This window comes from Eubalaena glacialis, chromosome 13 (genome assembly GCF_028564815.1).
Source record: "Eubalaena glacialis isolate mEubGla1 chromosome 13, mEubGla1.1.hap2.+ XY, whole genome shotgun sequence".
NCBI lineage: Eukaryota > Metazoa > Chordata > Mammalia > Artiodactyla > Balaenidae > Eubalaena > Eubalaena glacialis.
Window position 1 is genome coordinate 19455484 of NC_083728.1, and position 22468 is coordinate 19477951.

Genomic DNA, 22468 nt, shown 5'->3' on the forward strand with positions numbered 1-22468 from the left:
CTCAGCTCCCACCTTGTAGGCTCAGGGTCTTCAGGCGGAATTCCATTCCATACAGGATGACAAAGCAGTGCGACTGGTCCGGTCGAAAAGCAGGATCCTCTTGGTAGCGATCGAAGTCCCGTGAGGTCTTCCCTGGGCGGATCTCCTTGATTTCTCGAATGTCAACTAGGAAGGCAGGGAAGAGGTCAAGGTCAGGCTGAGGTCTCTCAGGGTCAGCACTGAAACGAGGGCAGCCTGGTCTCCCCACTCATTCCCACACTCTCCTCATGGAGGACCACAAAGAGAGACCCCCCCCCAACCCCGGGAAGGGGGGCAGAGTCAAGACCACTCAGTCCTACTGGGGGACAGAAGAGAACTGGGCTGCGTCTAAGGACAGAGCTCTGCTAAAAGCTGAGCGTCTGCGGACACAGGAATCTCCGTCCCGTGTACCTTCCCTCGCTGACAATACAGGCGGGTCACTCTAACCCGGGAAAGAGCTGGACTCTACAAAGAGAAATGGGGACCCACGGCTGTTCTGTGAGGACCATTTCCTGACACAAAAGTACACAAACTGAATCGTAAAGTCCCAAGGGCAGGCCTGGGGCTGGGCAGGCCCAAATGGGTTTCAGGGTCCACAGGAGGAAGTAGGGATTGGGCCAAGAGAACTGGTGCAGCCTGACGGCCCACCCCCTAAATATCCCTGAGCAAGTCCCAGCAAGAGCAGCGGCTGTCAACGGATGGCTCCCATTCTGGCCTCACGGCATAGACTGGGGAAGCACCCAGGTCAGAGCGGCAGATGAACTGCCTCAGCCGCTAACTCAGAGACGACACTGAGTGACTCATTTAACTTCCCTCCATCTCAGTTTTACTATCTCTAGAGCAAAGAGCTTGACTGAATTTCTCTAGAAGGCAGGGTGGCAGAAAAGACCAGTGTGGGACCTGGGGTGGGCCTGCTGGGACTAGACTCCCGGCTCCACCTCACCTTAGCTGCGCGACCTCAGCAGAGTGACAACCACTCTGACCCCACTGCTTCCCTCTGTGAACGCAGGAAACAGACTGCGGCACCTGGAGGTGTTGCTAAGCTCAAAAGTCCTAACAGCCCAGAGCGCCCAGTCCTGTAGGCGGCACATGGTGGGCACTCATTCAAGCCTCCCTCCCCCTCCCTCGGCTCTGTCATCTTCGGTGGTCTGTGGTCTGCACAGGCAGTCGGAGCAGGCACACAGGTTGTGACCCCAGGCCTGGAGAGGGCCCGGCTGCACACTCACCTGTCCCCGGGTGCTGGCTGGGACCCTGCACAGAGGGCAGACTTTCCAGCCAGATAAAGAGACAGATTTAGGGAGGTCAAAAGAGAGAAGCCTGGCTTAGCCGCCAGAAATGACTCTGAGCGCTCCCTTGGCTCTACAGCCTCTTCAAATGCTCTTGACCCAGGCTGGCCCGGAAGATCTGGAGCCAGGAGCGCTGCCAGCATGCTGCCTGGCCCACCTACCCCCAGAGCCCTCCTGGCCCGAAGCGCACAGCACCCCGGCTGGAATTTTCTAAGAGGCCCAATCCCAAGGCCTTCTTCCTGTCCCTCTAGCCACAGCTGTGCCCCACCTATCCCACCTCAAACAGTGGCATCGCTTCCAGCCCCAAGCCCAGCTCCCTTGCCAGAACACTGCCAGTTCTCCCTGGGCCCTGCTCCCATGCCCTCAGCAACCCTCACAGGCCTAGTCCTCCAGCTGAGGGTCCCCGCTGTCCTGCCCCCCAGTTCGCACCAATTAGCCATCCTTCTTGAGCCTACGAATCTGTATAAGACGTTGTTCTGATCCCCCTTGAGGTTGCTCACTATGGAGAACCCACTCCTTCTCCGGCCTTCAAGGCCCCCTGTGATGGGGTTCCAGTGATTTACTGCCACTTCTGCCCTCCCATCTTCTCTGCTCCATCCCACCTAACCTGGACTGAGGGCAAGAACTGTCGTGTTTCCTGTCCCCCATTTCACCTTGGTCCCTAGCCAGGGGCTGTCTACCTCCCAGACTCCACTCTCTCCCACCAAAGACCCAATTTGGAAGAGCCTTCCTGCAGTAATCACGCCCTTGACACCCTGGGGCACTACGTGTGTGTTTGTTCTTCAATCTCTCCCAGGCCGGGCAAGGCCACCCAGTGCTTGCTGAATGACTGAACAAACGACGGAAAAAGCAGGCACACCACTTGGGGGAGGGGTAGCACAATGGGAGTGGTTTTTAAAATGAAGAGTTATGCTCAGGTAAAAACAGAGGGGGGATGGGGAAGGAGACTGGGTCACAAAGACCCAGCCTGAGAAGACAGGGTTCCCAAAGATGGAAGGAGGAGCTGAACAGAGGAAATGCCCAGATCAGAAACTGCAGAATAACCACAAACCTTGCCCTCTGAAACAGAAACCAGCATGCTTTTCCGGTGCAGAGCTGCTGTCACCCCGCTCCCACACCTCTCACACAGGCAAAGGACCTCACACACACAATGCATACAGGCCGACAAGGCCTGTGTGGTCCACGGCCTGGGCCCTTCCGCGCAGCTGCCCACCAGTCATCAGAGATAGTTAGTCCACGATGTGGCTACCGCCCGGCAAGCAACTGCAGGGTCAGTCTGAAGCCTGCTGCCAGGCCACCTGCAGCACCCCACACGTGTGCTGCATATGCACACACACGTACACACAACACCCACTGCCAGTGGGTCCTAGGTGCCCTGCGGCCTGCCCCGTGCTCCTGAGTACATTTCCAGTGAGGCCATGCCAGAAGCAAGAGGCTCCCACCCAAAACAGGGACCAGGTAGGCACACAACGGCTCCGGGCCAGGCGCCCAAGTCTCCCAGGCTCCTGCTGGCCACACAAGGCCCCTTGTACTTCTCCCCATTGGAGGTGTCAGCCCGGCCCTCAGGCCCTTCCAACCACAGGCTGGAAGGACAAGACACCAGGGTGAGAGGCGCTACCAGGTTCTTAAAAGCTGCATCCTGTGGGACCTCCCACCTCAGCCCCACCCGCCCGCCTCCCAGAATAAATACAGCAGGGTCCTCTTCCTGAGAGCCAGGACCGGTTGCCCAGGGACTGCCATCAAGGGAAGGAGACCCCCTGGGACAGGCACGGCCTCTGCCCTGCAGGGTCTGGGTCAGATCTGAAGGAAGGGCAGGAAGAGAGACCCTCTCAGGACTTGGGAGCTTGGGGGAGGGAGGAAAACTGCTTAGAGGAGCAGGAAACCCACGACCCAGCACTCATTCCCACATAGAACCATGGAGAATAACATTCAAGGGACATGGGGAAAAGTAAAGCCAGCGGTACTGGGAGGTCCTGGCTAGGCTGGAGATGGGGAAGTGAGATGGGGGAACTCTCTGAGGACAAGGGCAGGATCCCACAACCAGGGGCCTGCAGCCAGGCTGGGCTGATGTGTAGCAGAAGGGAGTAGGGCTTTCGTTTCTGACAAAGGCCCACCCGCAAGCTCACCCAAACCCTAGAGGGCCTGGGGGGTCCATCGACACAACCCAGCCAGCTCAGCCCGTTAGGAGCCATGGAGGGCTCATTCCTCTAAGGACCAGGTCCCCAAGGCCCACGCAGAGGCCCCCAGGAACAGCATGGGTATTACCATTCCAAGCAAGGCCATGGCAGACAGTGACAAGCCTGGGCGGTGAGGGGGACTCAGTCCCTGGCATTTAATCGCCCACAAACTCTCATGAAGAAATAGACTAGCCCTCCCCAAGAGGCTCTGGGCTAATGAGGGACCACCGCACCTGGACCAGGGACTGGCCTCACATGCCAGCCCTAAGGGCTGAGGACCTTCTCACAGGCCAGGCTGCCTCCTCCCACTCCTTCAGGAAGCCTGCCCTGACCATCCACTTCCTGAAGGCTGCCCAGGCCCAGCAGAGGAGAACCACACAGATCTTAAATTCTAGCTGTGAGGTCCTGGGCAGTCCCGCTCTTTTTTAAAAAAATTTATTTATTTAATTTATTTTTGGCTGCGTTGGGTCTTCGTTGCTGCATGCGGGCTTTCTTCTAGTTGCAGCAAGCGGGGGCTGCTCTTCATTGTGGTGTGCAGGCTTCTCATTGTGGTGGCCTCTCTTGTGGAGCACAGGCTGTAGGTGCACAGGCTTCAGTAGTTGTGGCACGTGGGCTCAGTAGTTGTGGCGCACGGGCTTCAGTTGCTCCACAGCATGTGGGATCTTCCCAGACCAGGGCTCAAACCCGTGTCCCCTGCATTGGCAGGTGGATTCTTAACTACTGCCGTCACCAGGGAAGCCCAGTCCCGCACTCTTTTGGCCACAGTTTCCCCATCAGTAAACTGGGGATTCCTCCTACCTCACTGGGTTGCATAAGGGCCCTGCCAGGAGCCACCAGTCCCAGTGAAGTCTGAAGCCCCCTGCCTGTGTGCCTAGTGCCATTGACATGGGGCCTACGTGAGCCAGCAGCAGGGGAGACAACAGTGGCCACTGCCAGGGCTTTGCCGGGGACAAACCCAAACCTAGGCGAGGTAAAGCTGGCCCACAGCTGCCTTGGCCCAAGGAAAAGAACCCAAGTAGCCATTTCCCCAGCTCCAAAAAGGGTCTCACAGGGATGGGGCACCATGGGGGAAGAGTGGGACTCGTGGAGCCTCCGAGTTCACATCAGTGCACATGGACATGACATACTCTAAGCCAGAGGCTGCTTCCTGAGCCTCAGCACCGGGCCTGTTGCAGTCACAGCATCTCACCTACGTACTAGCCAACACGTGCCGGCACTACACATACCCCGACCTTGCATAGGGTGGGGCACCAGAAGAGAACACTAACAGATCTGAAATCACAAACACCACGTTTCAAATCCTGTTTCCAAGGATACAGCTTGGGCCTCGGGCAAGTCTCTCAGCTCTTAGGTAGCCTGTGGATAAAGTGAAGGCCTTAGTGGGGGTGAGCCTGCCATAAACCCTTCACATGCAGACAGAGAACTACACAGAGAGTCAGCAAAGTGATTTTGCTAGAAAGGGACAAGAGGACATACTGAAAATTAAACCCCCTAATGATGAAGATACGGGCAAGAAAACCACCACCACCACCACACACACAAAAAAAGGAAATGGCACACATCACAAATTTCTGGACATGAAACATGCATTCACCAAAATATTCCTCTTAAGAGAGTCTTCCCTTTAAGTGCATAAATTAATTGGTGGAAACTGCAATAGAAACTAACCATATATGGACTCCCCTGGTGGTGCAGTGGTTAAGAATCCGCCTGCCAGTGCAGGGGACACGGGTTCGATCCCTGGTCTGGGAAGATCCCACATGCCGCGGAGCAACTACGCCCGTGCGCCACAACTACCGAGCCTGCGCTCTAGAGCCCGCGAGCCACAATTACTGAGCCCGCATGCCACAACTACTGAAGCCCGCACGCAGCAACGAAGACCCAACGCAGCCAAAAATTAATTAACTAAAAAAAAAACTAACCGTATAAAAATGCATGTAAATACTTTTTACAACTTAAAATAGCTGTAAGTCATGATAAATACGAAAGTTTTTTTAAAAACATCTAGAAAGGTTGAAAGAGGTAAGTGAATGTTATCTTGACAGGTCCCTTCCCCTGGGGTTTTCACTGCCCCTGACAGTGGGCTGTGGATGCCCAGCCCTGCAGCGTGTCCTGGAGGAAGGTGGGCAAAGCCCAGCACTCCTCAAAAGGGCCCAAGTCCAGTCAGAGCCATGAGATCCAGAGACCCCAGCCCCACATCCGCTCCCAGCGCTCCTCCTACCTCTGAGCCTCTGCACGTGCCAGGCCCACCTTCTCACTTAAGTTTCCATCAGGCCTGGTCCAGTGGCATACTTGGTGCTTCCGCATTCTGGTCACACCGTCTGTTGCCTCCTTGGTGTCAAGGCCACTGACCTGTGAGTTCCACAAGGAAGAAACCACATCTGCCTCCTCTCCACTCCCCTAACCCAGGTCCCTGGGGAGGCTTCAAAATGCTTACAGAGCGCTTAGAAGCAGGAATGAACACACGAGAGTTAGACTCCAGAGCTAATTATCTAAGAGGCCACAGATGCTCAAAGATGGTATCAGGGATGACTTCCTGGAAGAGGTGGTGCCGTGGGGCAACAAAGGCTGAGGAGCTCCAACAAATATGCAAATGCAGTGGTCAGTGGGGTGACCATGTGGAGAGAAGAAAGAAGGACCAGACGGGGAGGGGGGGGGGCGGCGGGGGGCGGGCACGGCCCCTGGGGGCCAGAGTAATTTGAAAACACTGGGAGGTTCCTGTACACAGGTTCCTGTAGCCGGTGGGAACCGTGCGAAGCTAATGGTGCTTTGGGGAAAACAAAAGAGAAGAGGCAGGGCTCTCTGAGCACCACGCCCTGCTTGGCTCTAAGCCAAGGCCACCAGGAGATTCAAAAGAGCAGGTCCCAGGGGTCGGGAGAGTTGTACAGATCTTCCCAGAAACGATCTCTCATCAACCACATCTTCTCCACATACAGCCTGGACCAAACAGATGGGTCATTCCCAGTCCCCATCCCGCAAGTCAGCCACCTCCTGTACCACCCTCCAAAGAAACTACACATCAGGGCAGGAGAGAGCACAAATGGAGCTGAACTTTCTCCCCCAGAGGATGCTGAGATGGAGAAAGGAAGCCACAAAGGGAAGCGCACTGCCAACCAGCTGACTCCCAGCCCTGCACCTCTGCTGCCCTACACAGGGAGCCAGAGGCCTCTGCACCCCAGGGTGCCTGGATCGGCCAGGAATATACAGCTTTGACAGAGTCTCACAGCTTGGAAGGAGAAGGATGGAGGTGGCCAAAGAGGAGACAAGACAGAACCTGGGCACAGGTGGGAAAGGAGTCTGATGCAGCAGGAGCCAGGGCCTGGGATGGCCAGCAGCTTCCATGCCAGACACCTACTGCTCAAGGACTAGGAATAGTGAGAGTCCCCCCGACCCCCGCCCAACAGAAACAGTCCAGAGCAGCTCCCAGGGAGAAAGGTGAGAGCGGAGGGGTGGGGAGCTCTCAGCCTCCATTTTACAAAGGACGGATCCCGACTCAGAGACCCAGGGTCACAGGGTCATGCAGCAAAGGGAAGGTGAGGCTGGGGTTTATCTCCTTCCCATATCCTGTGCAGCAGCACCTTCAAACCAGACCAGCAGGGGCGAGAGGACTAAATCCCTTCCCAGATGCAACAGGGAAGCCCTAGCCAAACTCTGGAGTACAGGGCACACCCAGGGCAAAGCTCAGCATCTGTTCCCGGTTGGGGTTTCATCCATCACCGTTCCCCAAACACCTGACCGAGAAGAGCAGCCGGACCCTCTCCCACCTTGATAAACAGGAAAAGGCCATTCGGACAGCTGGATGGGGATCTGTGGGATCCTCCTACACGGAACCCTGCACTCCTACATACTAACTGCTTCAGGTCACAGCTGTAAAGGATCCTTGCCAGTTCATGAATCATCTGGAGTCTAGATTCTAGGTGAACCTCCTCTGTGGAGCAATGAGGAAATGGAGGCTCCCAAGGGTCTTGTCACGGTCACGTGGTAGTTCATGTAGAACTGGGACCCTCTGCAGCGGCCCCACAGCAGCACCCACCCTGAACTTGGGTTTGCAGAGAAAAAGCAGGGCAGCCCAGCAAGCCTTCACACCATTCAGGCAGGCAGCCCTCTTCCCTAAGATGCAAAATTAATCCCATCCATTTCAAAGGTGGGAACAGCATGCCCTGGCCCCAAAGGAAGGAAGGGCAAGAAGGCCCCACCCAAGGAACTCAAAGCTGGGAGAGAGATGAGCAGTTATCTACTGGGCTTGTTCTTTCATTCCATCACCGGGATCAAACTTTCAAAGACAAGTCTGTCTACTCCACTCGGGCCCTGGGGTGGGTCCTGGATAAACAGAGATCAGTAAGGCATTGGAGTTCCTGCCCCTGAGAAAGCCAGAAAGCCCCTGCCCGGTGGAGGAAACAGATGGGGAAGCAGATAACTATGAGGTCCTGCAAAGAGGAGAACAACAGGGAGGTGTCTGTGGCACCGAGAGCCAGAGAAAGTGAGGAGCTGGACTTGGGAAGTCTCGGACCACTCTGTCCACAGAAGGCAGGTCTGGAGGACTGGCCTGCCCAGGTCTGCCAGGGGGGATCACAGAAGCCAAGGCATCGATGCAGCAGTCTGGGCGTTTGGGGAAAAGGGCATTCAGAGTTTCATGGATGAGACGGGAGGGAAGGTGGGCCTCCGCTGGCCATCAACACCACAGTGGGGGCAGGTGCAGCAGGGGGCTTGCCCCAGCTTCTCTGCCCGAGCCCACATGACCCCCCAGGCAGTCCCTTGCAGGCTGACCTCTGCCCCCTCTGCAGGCTGGTGCTGCCCGAGTTCTCTGTAGAAGGCCTGCGTCTGCCAGGCCCCCAGCTACAGGGAAGAGGATGAGGGCCCAGCAGGGCTGGGTATCGGAGTGTCCAGGATCTCAAAAGGCCCAATTAAACGCTCCTCATGGTACATTCAGGCCACCTGGAGAACCAGAGTACTGAGCATAAGTCACTTTTCTAGCCTCCTCTTTCCTGACCCTTAGAGCAATCAACACCGTTGTCCACACCCTCCCTCCTGCTGGAAGTTCTGCCCTTGACTTCTCCTCACAACCTCTCCTGATTTCCTGCTTCTTCTTGGGCTCCAGGTCTATCCCCACCTATCCCCACGCTGGCCTTCGTCAAGGCCCATGCCAAGGGCCTCTCCTCTCCCGATGCTCTACCTGCTCCCCAGTCAGTGTCATGCAGGCAATTCACAAACACAGCTCTAGCCTACTCCTTGACTATAAGCTTCAGACCCTTCAAACCAACTGCCTACTTGCCGTCTCCACCTGTTCGCCTCAAAGTCAACCCCTCACCAAAACGAGGCCTCTTGCCACACCTCTTGGGTCCGCTAACGGCATCACCTCCAAAGAGGTGCATAAACTAGACTCTTTAGAATCATGCTTAACATCTTTTCTCTCACCCCCTCCAATCTAATCCTTGAACAAGTCCTACTGGCTTTTCTAATATCATTCACAACCACATTTACCTAGTACCTAGATGAGTGGGAACGCTGTGTATTTTAAGGCTATTTGACTGACTGTCTTCTCCACTGGAGCATAAGCTCCTTGAGGGCATGAACCATGCCTGTTGGCGTCAATGCCCCAGTGCTTAGCAGGAAATGGACTGTGTTAGGAGAAGAAAGAAAAAATCTGGGGCCCTCTCCTGAAAGGAAATGATAGGGCCCTCCGGCTGGGGGCTGAGTGATAGGGGCTGAAGTTGGGGTACAGGTGGGAGGGGGATGGCAGAGGTCTTCCCCTGTGGAGCTCGCTGACCCCCATGCTGTCTCACCACCCCGGCCCTGGCTCCCCGCCTCTTTGGTTTCTGTTACTGTCACCATGGGCCCTTCCCTCTTTGGGGGACATGTGGGGCCAGCCCTCAAACCCCCAACAAAGTCAACCCTGATTAGGTTGGAGACGTTCTAAACAATGACAAGGGTCAGTAAGTCACAGGCCTGCTCATTCAGACGCCCTCTCCTGTACACCCACCTGCTCTCCGGGTTTAGAGCTGCTTGGCCCAGCCTCTCCTCAGTGGGCCACTCCCTTTGGGCAACACCAGCCCAAGCCAAGCCACTCTCCTGTCCTCCTTTTGCTTCCCGGGGAGCCAAGGCCCCAGTATGTGACCTACTCTCTGACCTCACTCCGAGGTGATAGGGAACACCCACTCCCTGCCTGCCCAGGAAGCCCAGCTCAGATTCTTCAAAATCACCTCCTCTATTGAGAGGAGTGGCTACCTTGGGACTTGCCCTTCCTGATTTTAATTCCCTGGTTCCACCCTCTTAAGACAGCTCCTGGCCTCACCTCCTATAGCACAGACAGCTGCCTGCTAGCCTCCCACCCCTGCCTGCAGAGCCTCACCCTTCCAGTGTGGGCCAGTTCTAAGGCCAGGGACCAGGACACCCTCAAGGAACAGTCTAGACATCAGGTGTTCTCACTGGAGGGGACTCTCTCTGTATTTTACTGCTGGCCTCAAGAGGCGCTGAGCAATCCCTGACAAAGCGATATATACTGTTTTCTAACCTCCTTGCTGGATATGCTAAGAGCTCCCAAGAAAGGCCAGCCCCAGTTAGGAACTGACAGGCGAACACAGGCACATTATACTCAATTACTGTGTTAGGGTCAGAACAGGAGAGCTACCGGAGAACAAACAGGGGGAAGTGGTCTGCAGAGCCTCAGAGAGGGACTCGTCACCCCCCGCCCCTGTTGCTACCCGACTTCCCAGCTGACCTCCTACCCTCAAGTAGGCGCAGAAGCCTTTGGGACCTGTGGCCAACTCCTCCCCTCCTTCCTAGGGTCAGTCACTCCATGAACTCGGGCCCACACTCTCTGGGCCTGAGGCTGAAGTCACACAATCCCATGGGGTTTGCATTCACCCACCACACACCCACAGCTACACAGCCAGAGTCCCAGTATGGTCAATGCCTTACCCCTGCAAGGGCAAGGCCAGGCCAAGGACACTGGGACCTGGGGGGAGCCCCTCAAACAACCACTTCCCTCAGGACATTTCAGCTCAGCCATGTCCCCAGGTGTCCAAGAAAACAGGAAGCCAACCCCAATGTGAATGGCCCACCCCCGATGAGTTAGAATTAGGTCTCACAAAAACAAGCGGTCCAACTCTCCGTGGCCCAACGCCTTACCAGTCTGGTCAGATGTCTGCCACCAGGGCCTGGAGCTTTGGTCAGACCGTCCACTCCTCACCGGGCCCACGCCTTGATCCTCTAGCCAACGCCAGCCTGCTAGCCAGCAGGGGAAGCGACCCACAGTGGCAGGCTGATTCTCTCTGGAGCCCCGCGCTCAGCCAACAGCACTTTAGGCACAACTGTCTCCTGCCGGCCCTGGGCTTTGACGGTTTCCTGCACGTTCCAGATCGCAAGCTTCCCAGGATCAAGGACTGGGTCACCTCCTTTTCTTGCTTCCTAACTCCAGGCTGCTTTGTGCCAGGCCTGGCTCAGCAAGGGAGATGCCAGTCTCCTGCAGGAGAAAGCCCTGCCCCATTTATTCTGCATCCTGAGTCTTGCTGAAGCCAGGGCCACCGGCCAACACCGGGAAGGGCCCAGAAGGAAGCAGCAGAGCCTATACACAAAGACTACATGTGGGCTATAAAAAGGAGCCCTCCCTGCTTCCCCCAGGATGGGCTTGGTTCCTAGAGGTGACAAGTCGGGGAGAGAGCTAGTACTTGTGCTTGGGCACTTAGCCACTGCAGCCTCTCAAAGGCAAGCCAAGCACCTCCTCAGAAGGAACTAGTCTTACAAGGAGGAGAGGGAGACCATCAAGAACTGAGGCAGGAATGCAAGTGGAGACTCTCTGAGCCGCATCTCCTGGGACCTCAGCCTCCACCAAAGCAACCACCTGCACCGTCCCCACCGCCTCTTCCCCAGCCCCAACGTATCCAGGGACCTCCCCCTTCTCACACTTCCTCCCTCTCCTCTAGGGCTGAGGGCACTCTCTCGAGGCGGCCTCAGTCTCCGCGCCCTCTGGAGGCCCCAGCACACCCAGCTGTGACGAGTGGCTCTAACTCTGGGGTGACAGCAGGAAGCTGTGGCTCGGGGGCAGCTCAAGCAGGGGTATGTGTGTTGGGGTGAAGGTGGAGAGATACAATTAGGCAAGGGTACAGCTATGATACCTCGGAGTGTGAACACAAAGTTCCCTGTTTCCGAGACCCCAGCCAAGGCAGCCTCTTGACCCACAAGGGCTGCAGCCTACCTGCCACAACAGCGGAGCCACCCTCACTGTACCCCGTGCCCAAGTCAGAGGAACTAATTCCTCCCCGGCCTCCTTTCTCCAAACCCTCCTCCGGCCTAATCTGCCCCGCGTGTTCAGGCTCTGCCCCTGGGGGCAGACCCAGAGCCGCCAAGGCCCCCCTCCGGAAACAGCGGGGTGGCTCGCCACAGTGCACACACGTGGCCTACGGGAGAGCCAAGCCTCGGCTGCTGTCAGCCATGGAGATGAGTGCAGCACACCCTCATCTCCCCAGACCGACAGAGTAAGCTCGGCTTGTTTTCTTCTCAGCGCGCCTGGACCCCGTCGTCATTTTTTCTTTCTGGCTGTATGTGCCTTAACCTTTATGTCTACCGCTAGACTCCACAGTGCTTGGCGCGTCAGCAAATGCCAGAGTCCAAAGCCAGGGAGGCACAAGTGGCACCTCACTTGTTCAGTGTGCCACAGGGCCCAAGAAAGTTGTTTTCAGGGCTTTTTTTTTTTTCCTTCAAGGAAAGAGTAGCTATGGTGATATGGAAAGCTCACTACGCTAGAGATCTACTGCCACAGTGAACAAGTCAGAGGCTGGAGTCATCATGTCTGGTTCAGCGTACCTAACACACAGGAGCTAAGACCACACTAAATGTGGGATGAACGAAGGAACACGTGGACGAAGGCACGTGCTTCAGCTTGTCGTCGGGGTCCTGGAGAGGCCCTTCTCAGGCCACCTAGAGCCCAGAGCCCCAGGCTCCCACTGCCCTGGCAGAGGCTCAGTGTGGTTGTCACCATAGCCCAGTAAGAGCAAGTCAGGGCGAGGCTCTTCTGCTACCTTCGCCCCCGCAGCAGGGAGAGAAGCATCTCAATGGGGGCTGTGGCAAGCTGAGGGCAGCAGAGGGTCCCGATGGAGGCTCTGAGTCCAGTGCGCCAGGAAGGGGGCCTGGGCGCGTCGACCAGCACATCTGCCCAGAGGGCAGAGGAGAGATCAGAGAGCTCTGTCCACATAAAGTAAAACAACTCTGGTCCTGCAGAACACCCACCTTACTGTCATTTCCCCAGAGTGGAGGAATAAACTGAACACTGCAGTGGGAATCAGAAGTTCCAGGCTCTGGTCCCAGCACTGCCATGAACCTGCTGGGGCACCTTAGCCTTGGGGCCTTGGTTTCCTCATCTACAAGGGAGAGCCTAGCATTCCCGCCTCTCAGTTGGAGCTGTGGTGGAGCTCAAACAACATAATGGATGAGAAAATGCTCCATGAACTAACACACTATTCAAGTACCCAATTTTTCTCCTGCCCCCGACCTCTGTGTACAGACTCAGGGAGGCAACAAAGAAAAGAAGTAGGAAACAGACTTCTAGCCCAGGCTGTCAGAGCAGCCACGGCAGCCAGCTTCATAGTGGACAGAAGAACTGGAGCTCTGTAGTTAGTTATGCTGAAAGCAAAGGAAACAAATAGTTGTTAAGCACCCGCGAGAGCCACATGCTGTGCTGAGCACTCTCACGTAAAATCTCTCACTCTCATATGGATCTCATTTGACCATTGTTAATATACTGCTCCATGAGGGAGAAATTATTTTTACAGCTGAAGATCAGTTTGAGATAGGTTAAAGTGACTTGTACCCAAGGTCACAGGAAGAGCTGAGACTCAGACCCAAATCTGACTGATTCTGGCTACAGCTGCTGGAGGCCACTCCTCACCCTGGGCTCCGCCTAGAGTCTTATCACCTATTACCATGCTGCTCTCAAAGACTTTCCCCCAGAGAAGCCCAGGCTCCATGCTTCTCTGAACAAAGCACTCTACTAGGAGCTCCAGAACACTCCCCTCCTCCTGCCCCACCTCCACTTCTCCTGGGACTCCCCACAAAGTCCCCACTGACTTCTGCAGTTCTAAGAGAGGGAGCAGAGAGGGGGAAAAAGTCTCCTATCCCCTAATATCAGGCCTTTGCTACATTAGGCCTCACTTCCTCCCTCCAACTTAGCCACCACTGACCTCCTTGAAGCCACATCCCAGAGAAGAGGGCACAGAGTGGGAAGAGATGCCTTGAATTAACGGAGGCCGACAGGGATGGTGACGAGAGAGGCAAAGGCAGGCCCTAGCACACTGATGTGCTGGCGTTACAGCACTTCCTGGAAGACAGGGGTCTCCCACCAATGCGCTCAGGTAGCATTTCTCAGAAATAGGCCAATCTGATATCTTCATATGATACCAAAGCAGCTGCTCACAGCCAACTGCCCTGGCACCCTGCAAAAGTCAGCGGCAGGAAAGAGCCTTGATGACAGAGGGGCTCCCGAGAGCTTCAAGAAAGAGGCTAGGTGGACTCCTTGTCTCCGAATCAAGCGCTTGGTGGCCAGCCCCCTCAATACCACAGGTACATTTGCTCCCTTCCACTAACAGGTCCTCCTGGGCAACTTAATCTTCACCTTCCTCCTCGTCAGGGCTCCCATGCGTGAAGCACTTACACAGTGCTACACTCTATGCGAAGCATCTTACAGATTCTCTCCGAATCCTCACAACTCCCTTATGAGAAAAATGTAATCTATCCCTCTTTTATAAACAAGGAGTCCAGAGAGATAAAGTCACACGCTCAAGGTCACAGAGCAAGTAAGCTGCACAACAGGATTTTAACCTAGGCAGTCAGAGTTCAGAGCCCAAATGCTAAGCTACTCCGGCTCCACTGCCTCCTCCCTCCAGACCCAGCCCCTCCCCTCCCCTCCATCACTGCCGCCTCCCGCCTGCCTCGCAAGGAGGCTGTGCTGTGCTCATCAGGTCTCTCCTGCAAACTGCAGTGGCTCACTGGTCTCCCTCCTCCACCTCTCCCAGACAAACACAGGACAGTCCCGCTTCAGCCTCTGGTGACAGCTGTGCCTATAGCACAGAGCACAACCCACGAGGTACAGCAGGCCATGGCCCTCCCTACGCCGCCCCCAGCCCAACCCCTGCACAGCTATCCCCAGGGCCTCAGCCAGGGCACAGGCAAGTTCCTCAACCACTCAGGAAGGCCCAGCTCCCTGGCCACCTTCCGTGTGACGCCTTCCCAGCTCTCTCCTCTCGACCTCCTGCTTGCTGAGCAGAGCTTGTTACTCTGCACTCAGGAAGCTCTCGGTATGGACCTCCATCATGGTACATGAGACATGGGGTTATAATTACACGTTCCCAAATCTGTCTCTTCCAGGAGTCTGGGAGTCGCTCAATGGCACCGACCAAGTCTTATCCATCTTTTGAACCCTCAGTGCCTAACACTGGGCAAATAAGAGGTGTTCACACAGTATTTATTGAGCAAATAAATGCCCCTCATTCTAAGGGGCTACCCAAAACAAGCTAGTGACCAAGATCTCTAACTGGTAACTCAAGCCTGTGCATCTGCGTACATCTGTGTGGGCACGTGCACACACACAGAGAAGGCAGAGGTATTGGGGGCCCCAGCGCTGCTGTGCTCAGCTCTTCCAGGCATCTGTGAAGCAGGGCCCTTTCCTAGGTTCACAGGAAAGAAAAAGCCCCAGCTGGACAGGGGGCCTGGCCGTGCTGGTCTGGAAACCCACACATCAGGGCAAGCCTGGGGGGCTGAGGAAACACTAAGAGGTCTGACTTCCCCTGGAAAAACTAGTCAGACAGGAAACGCACAGGCGAGGATGGCTAGCTCTGGAGATCCGGACACGTGCTCTCACCCCTCTCCCACCGGGAGCAACCAGCCAGCACAAAGAAAATCCCCAGTGATACAGGCCTGCCCTCCTCGGGCACCTTGGGCCCAGCCTTCAGAGCTGGCCCTGTGGTCTGTCTCCTCAGCAGTCTGACAGCCACAGGGGTCAGGCCTCAGACAGCTGGTACCAATGTCACCTACCCTGTGAGCCTGACTGTCTTTTCCAGGCGGTGTGCTTTCTTCTGCCACCCCCCACCCCTGGCATCAAAGGTACCATTCCATTGTCCCCTTTAGTTTCCCTGAGAGCAAGGGCCTGTTTTCATTCACCACCTGAGAAAGCCTGGCGTCTAGGAGGGTGTCAACGGAAGAATCAAAGACTAAAGGCTGGGGCTGCAAAAGTCCCCACAGATACGCTTGGCTGGCACTCAGAGCCCAACATGGAGCCTGAGCCACTGTACCCACAATGACCCCTGACTGAACCTCTCATCCCAGAAGGCACCAGAGGGAAAAGTGTAGAGCCAGAGCCGAGAGAGGCTGAGGCTGTCTGTAAGAAACAGTCTGAACACAAAGGCTTCTCCTCAGAGGAGCAACGCAGACCACAGGAACGGGGGCCTGAGACCACTCACAGCACAACCCCGGGGCTCTGAGTCCTTTTGGGACTGGCCGGCCAGCCACCAACTGGAGAGCCAACTGAGGCTGTCACATGGCAGCACAATTCACTCCCTACATTTCTATTTCCTCATCTGTAAAGTGGGGTGGTACTCCAGGCCCTTTAGAGGATCAGCCAAGAAAACATGATGCAAAGTCTCTGTAGCACTCAGCAGGAAGTCTGTAACTGCTTTGTGCTCATTTAAGTCAGTATCTGCAACATAAAAAGCCCAGCGTCGACCTGGTTCCTGTCACACCACCGTGACAACTAGCACCAAGGCACTTCCCCACCCCTCTTGTAAGCCAAACTCCCACCAGAGAAGTGAGCACCTGCCAGCCCCGTCTCACAAGCGCGGGATAAAGTGAGAGGGCACAGAGTTAGGCCAGAACGAGGTCCTGTACATCAGCGGTCCCCAACCTTTTTGGCACCAGGGACTGGTTTCGAGGAAGACAATTTTTCCACTGATGGGGGGCGTTTCAGGCGGGAATGCGAGCAATGGGCAGCGGCAGATGAAGCTTCGCTCGCTCGCCCGCCGCTCACCTCCTGCTGTGTGGCCCGGTTCCTGACAGGCCCAGAACTGGTACCAGTCCATGGCCCAGGGGTTGGGGACCCCTGCTCTACACGAGTGCTGTGCACTTTCATTGAACCCCAGTCTCTCCTCAGGGCCACAGACACCCTGAGGGTCCCAGAAGTGTCCCTCTATCTTTGGCCAGGTTACAGGCACTGCGTGGTACCCTGGCAGGGTCAGCAGGAAAAGGCCAGACACCTGAGGCACCTGGGCAAGAGGCCAGATGGCAAGGGGCCCTGCTGGCAGTCTAAACTTCCTCAGAACCTACAGAGAGGGGCTGCAGGGATCAGAACCCGACAACGAGGTGCACCCATGAATAGGCAGCAATGGGGCAGCTTCAGCCTGAGGCTCTGTTTGCAAGGTCTGAACTCCACACGAGGGTCCACTAGCCTTCTCACCCAGAATCCTTCAATCCGGGCCTCCAAAATCAAAGGGCCAGAGCCCCTTCTACATCCTTTGCCCACGCTCCAGGCCTCTCAAATCCCAGCTAACTGATGAGATCACTGAATCTGTACCTCTCTGGCTGAGCCACCCTTGGGGGCTGGGGTCATCAGGTCCTCTGCATTCCTGCCTCCATCCCCAAACACCTGAGACATCGTGGACTAGCCTCTTGCCTCTCCACACCCATGCCTTCTGTACAGGCCCCAACTTACAAACGAGAAAGTTACCCACCCATGTGTCAGATGTGCACGTCTCCTTATACTTACTCTATCCACTGTTCTACTGATAGGTGGGTAGCTGAGTAGTTGGGTCAGGGCAAAACAAAACCATACCCTCCCATCTCCGGGTAGTGATCTAAGTGAAATGGGAACTGGGGCCCCATCCTCCTCCCTTCCGACACCCTCACGCTCTCCTGCAGCCACACAGGCCCAGTCCAGGAGAGCAGTCATACTCTATTATTGGTACCATTAATAACGGCTTACATTTATTAAACATTTACAATGCATCGGGCACTGTGCTAGCTGTTTTACATTAATCTTCTCATTTAACCCCCAGAGCAACCAAATATAGTGGATGTGTTATTACTCCCACTTCACAGATGAGGAAACTAAAGCTCAGAGAAGTAGCTAGCTGCAGGGGATACACAACTAATATACACGGGCTTCAAATCCAACCTTGCCTTCAACCACTGTGCTGCACTTACTGCCTGCTGGTCACGTGCACGGTTTGAAATGCAGCCTGTTACCCAGGAGAAGTCTATCTGGGAACCTCCAGCCCGTGCTACCAATTCAGGAGAGCACACAGAGCACCACAGAAACATGGAAGGGGCTGCGCCTGGAGTCTGATGCCTGGGTGACGTTCCCAGGACCATCCCAGCTCTCTGCAGTGTCTGTCCTTCCTCCACTTTGGAATCCAGTCTCTCAAATCACTAAAATTCTCTCCCAATGGCTGACAGGGCCGATGGGGGCACCGAGGAAGGCGGCTGCCGTGTGGAAGTTCGGCAGCTGTGTCAGATCTGGAGTCTGTAGTTGAGGATGGCTGCCTCACCATAAGACCTTCCTTCCTCCCAATCTTCTCAGCCATCTACAGGGAGGTACACCACAGCCAAGGAGGTCTGTGGGACCTTCCCTTGGGGGTGTCACTTCCTGAACCCCCTTCCTTCACATGGACCTAATTCTGAACCTGGCTCTAACATCAGTCTCTGGGGGTCCTTGCAGGAAGCAACCCACAGCCTGGGGTTGCAGACACATCGCCCCTCACACTTGGAGGCGGGGGAACGGAGAGCAGAGCGGGGGGCCCATCCGGCCACAGCACAAGCACGCGCTCAGTGGAATAACACTCTGAAGGATTTGGGGTTTTTCAAAATCCCCCACCTCCCTCCTTCGCAAAAGCAGCCAAGGTCAGGCCTGGGAAGGCAAAGAGGCAGGAAATCAAGAGTAGCCACTCCTGGCTCCCTCCAGCTACGGGACACAGGCCACAGGACACAAAGGGCTAGACCCCAATTTGGCTTCGTGCTCTTGAAGAGTACCTGACACACGGCAGTGAGGCTGGCCTTCTGGGGGCCCAGCTCTTGAGAATGTGCATCCAAGGACAAGGGGAGCCTGGCCCCTCTCCGTGCCCCGGCTTTGGGTGTCTGCCCACGCACACAGACCTCCAAAATACAGCTTCAGGACAAAAGAAGCGGCGGGAAAAAGCAGCCACTGCCTCCCCTCAGGCTCTTCCAAACCGAACGGGACCACCTTCCTCCCTCTCCCCGTGAAGGAGATGCGTAGGCCCGGTTCCGCTCCAAAACCAGCCCTCCCGTAACAACTGCCTAAGTTCTACTCAGGGAACCCAAAGGTTCCGTTCCAAGTATGAGCCCAGCCGGGAGGCCCAGAGTTTCGCGGAGACTGCTCTTTTTGGAGAAAGGGCGCGCATCTGCTCTGGCCCCGGTTCTGGGGCTGGCGGGGGGCACGCTGCCTCGGCTCCCGTCGCCTCGGCCGACACCGCTCCCGGGCTGTGGGGGACCAGACGCCGGCCTCGCTGGTCTCCAACCCGCTAGGATTTTTAGGCCTCTGGGCAAAGAGCCTGGAACACTCCCCCCCGGCTGGGGGAGGGGGTGTCCTGTCAGGTGACTGAGGACCCGGATGCCCCCCGCCCCCGGTGACCACCCGGGCCGAGGCGGAGGCGGGGCCCACAGGATGTGGGGGGAAAGCCCGAAAGTTTGCCCAAGTCTCTCTCCAGCGGCGGCCCGGGGCGCGCGGGAGCCGGGCGCAGACCCCCGCCGCCCCCGCGCGCGCGGCGGGCCCCAGGGAGGGGGGGCGCACTTACTGGCCCCCTCGATCTTGTCGGCGCCACGGCTCCACGTGATCTGCCGCGTCTCCAGCTTGACCTGGAAGGTCTTCCGCTCCGGCCGCTGCGACTTCTTGGAGTAGAACAAAGTCATGACAGTGCCCACCTCGAGGCTGCGGCAGAGGTGCAGCACCTCGGCGTCCGAGGGCGCGCCGGGCCCGCAGCCGTTGGCGCAGGGGGACGCGGCGCCCGCCATGGCTCCGGCTCTGGGGGCGGCACAGACGGCCGCGGCGCAGGCCCGCCGGGAGCGAGCTGGCGGCGACGGCGGATGCGGCGGGCGAGCAGACCCCGGCGGCGGCTCCTGCGAGCGGAGACGGGGCGGGGCCTGAGCGGGGGGCGGGGCGGCCTGCAGGCCCCGCCTCGGCCCGCGCCCCTGGAACAAAGGCGCCCGCGCGCCCGTGGGAGGACCCCCGCCCGCCGCCCGCCACCGCGCCTGCGCCCTGCGACCCCCGGACAGGCCCCCGGCTGGGGGCGCGCGCGCCGTCCGGGGTCGACATGCCAGTCCCTCCGTCCCGCAGAGCTACCTCACGCGGCCCCGGACACAGCCTGGTGGCCACGGCCGGCCCCGTCACGCGCGGCAGCCTCGCGCCAGCCCGGCCGTCAGTCGCACACGCACAGCTGGCTGCCCAGCCCACTGTCCCGCACAGGCCCGGCCGCAGCAGTTCCCTCAAGCCCGCTTCCGGAGCGCCGCCCGCGCAGCGACCGGGAGGAGAGGTGAGGGTGCGGAGCGCCCCCCGGGCCCGCCAGCCAAACCCAGTACCTGGGCGGGCTGCCCGGAGGAGGGAACCAGGCCAGGCCGCTTCGCCTCACACCCGCGGCGGCGGCGGCGGCGGCGGCGCCGGCGGAGGCGGGTCCTCCGCGCTCCCTCTCCGGGGAGGGGCGGGGGCGGGGCCTCCTGCGGATTGGTCGGCAGGCTCTGATGGACAGCCGGCCTGTCCAGTCTCTCCCTTCTGGCCACCCAGGGCCGGCCCGGGGGCAGCTCCTACGATTGTTGGACCCACGTTTGTCCCGGCCCAGTGGCCAGTGTGGCCTTGTGGGGTCCCGTTATTCGGAGTAGTCCCCCAGGCCTGAGCATCCACTGCAAGCCCTCCAGTGGTCTTCGCTTCTGTCCCTTGCCTGGACCAGTGTCCTCCGCACCCCACGCTGCGTCTCCCCGCGGCAGGACGCGGGCTCAGGCCCTACCTCACTGCGCCCCTCCTGCAGATGCTCTCCGGAGCTTTGGTTTTCCCGGCCCGACTCCCCTTGTTTTCCTCCTCCCTCTCTGGCCGCTGCCTTTCGACCTCCAGAAGCTTCTCTTCCTCTGCGGTGGGTCCTGAGTCAGTTCCCAAGGCGACCTGACCCTTCCCATGGCGTCAGCTCCCCTGTCCCCCCTCCTCCGCCAAACCCAGGCACCCTAGTGCCAAAGCTGTATCTCCCCCGCATCCAACTACCTGCTCCACGTCCCCACGTAACGCAGACATCTCACCTCCCTCTTCAAATTTCTTCTCCCATAGCCTTCACATTCTCAGAACGTGGCATTAAACGTTTCTAAGATGCTTGGGCCAAAACCACTGGAGATACCCTTGATTCCTCTCTCTGCCTGAACCCCACAGCAATCCATCAAGTCCAGTTCACTCTACCTTCGGATATCTCCGCTCCACCCACAAGCTCAAGGCCCATCTTCTCTCATCCAGACTCTTTAGCCTCCTTGGTCTTGCCTGCATCTGTTCTCTATGCTCTAGTCTTTAAAATGAAATTAAATCATGATTCCCTACCTCCAGCCTCAAACCATTCATAACTTCCCATGGCACACAAAATCCACTCTCCCTACCTGGCCCAGCAGGTTGTACGTGGTCTGGCCCCTTTCTCACCCATTTCATCTCTCACCACCTCCCCTTCACTCCATTCTCCAGCCACAAGGCCTTTTGTTGGTTATTTGAATAATTCCCACTCTTTGTCTTCCAGCAGCCGCTCCCTAGACTCACCCCTGCAATCTAGCTGCCCCTGTCACGGAACACCACCCAAACTAAAGACACCTGCGGTCACAGTGGAGCCTGTCTGACGGATGTTGAGCCAGGCAGAGCCAGACAGAGCAGGACAACGTACTGCACGTCAGAGGTAAGAGGCTCAGCAGAGCACCCAGTTGATGCTAGAGAAAGATCCAGGCTTCCAGGAATGTGTGAGTACCTGTAAGTGTGTGCTCGGGCAGTCCACCCAGCTGGGTGGTGACTAGTGTCCGGGGCTACCTCTGACTTTGTCTTGCTGTAGTGGTAGCGTGTGTGTGTGTGTGTGTGTGTGTGTGTGTTTTGCGCCCCTCAAGTGCAGCCCCCAAGGAGCTGAGAATTCAGCCTGCAGTTGAGGTGTTGTGCTCGTAGGCTTCAGCCACCCAAGGGGAGGTGGAGTGGCTGAGATGGACTGCCACCTAGTGACAGGCCTTTAAAGTAGGAGGGAGGGAATGAAAGTTGACCCAATGCCCGGCCCAGCATTACAAGGTTTACAACATGTTGTCACACCTGATCCTCATAATTACTCTAATCAGGGATGATTTTTCCCAATTTACTGATGAGAAACTGAGATTCAGAGAAGTTCTACAGCTTGCCCCAAGGCCACATAACTAACAAGTGGGGATTTGAACCCAAATCTGTCTGACGCCATGCATTTTCTGCCTCACAGGAAAGCCACTGGCTTCAGTAGGTGCTGGTGGTCAGTGGACACGGAGGCTAGCTGGCTAATCAGCAAGGGTGAGGGGAGGCCCTGGGCGTGGCTGGCTCTGGGAGTGGCTGGCCCTGGGCTCAGGAAACCTGAGTGCAGAACTTGAGTGCTCACAGCGTGTGGCTTAGGCTTGCTGGGGCTTGAAGTGGTGCTTGCCCCTGTCTACGGCCTTGAGCTTCTCTGTGCTAGGTGTCGGAACCATGAGTCAGGAGAACCAAGAGAAACTCAGCACCAGCGCCCCGGGAATTCACAGACGTTAGACAAACACTTTGTTATGTAGGGACAATTATGATGGAGGCTATGGAGAAAAAGAACAGAGGGCTATGAGCTAAAACATTAGGGAGACTTACTTGAGATGTAGTAGACAAGGAAGATATCAGCAGAGGCCTAAAGGATGTGAGGAGATGGCTAGGTGAATTATTAGAGGTGGGTTGGAGGAAAGTACTTTCCAGGCAGAGGTAACAGCATGTACAAAGACCCTGAG

The 22468-nt window shown here is 57.0% G+C and overlaps 1 protein-coding gene across 4 annotated transcripts in view; it reads right to left on the minus strand.

The window, feature by feature from the left end:
• The window catches only part of PLCG1 (phospholipase C gamma 1), a 34799-nt gene extending 14680 nt beyond the window's left edge, over positions 1 to 20119 (minus strand). For all 4 annotated transcript variants that reach the window (XM_061210075.1, XM_061210074.1, XM_061210073.1 and 1 more), the window contains exons 1-3: positions 19818 to 20119; positions 19273 to 19594; positions 13 to 165 (exon numbers count right to left, since the gene is read on the minus strand). In XM_061210075.1, coding sequence (XP_061066058.1) covers positions 13 to 165; positions 19273 to 19489 — 370 coding nt within the window. In that variant the 5' untranslated portion in view covers positions 19490 to 19594; positions 19818 to 20119. The remainder of the gene's footprint in view (positions 1 to 12; positions 166 to 19272; positions 19595 to 19817) is intronic.
• Positions 20120 to 22468: the final 2349 nt, after the last annotated feature.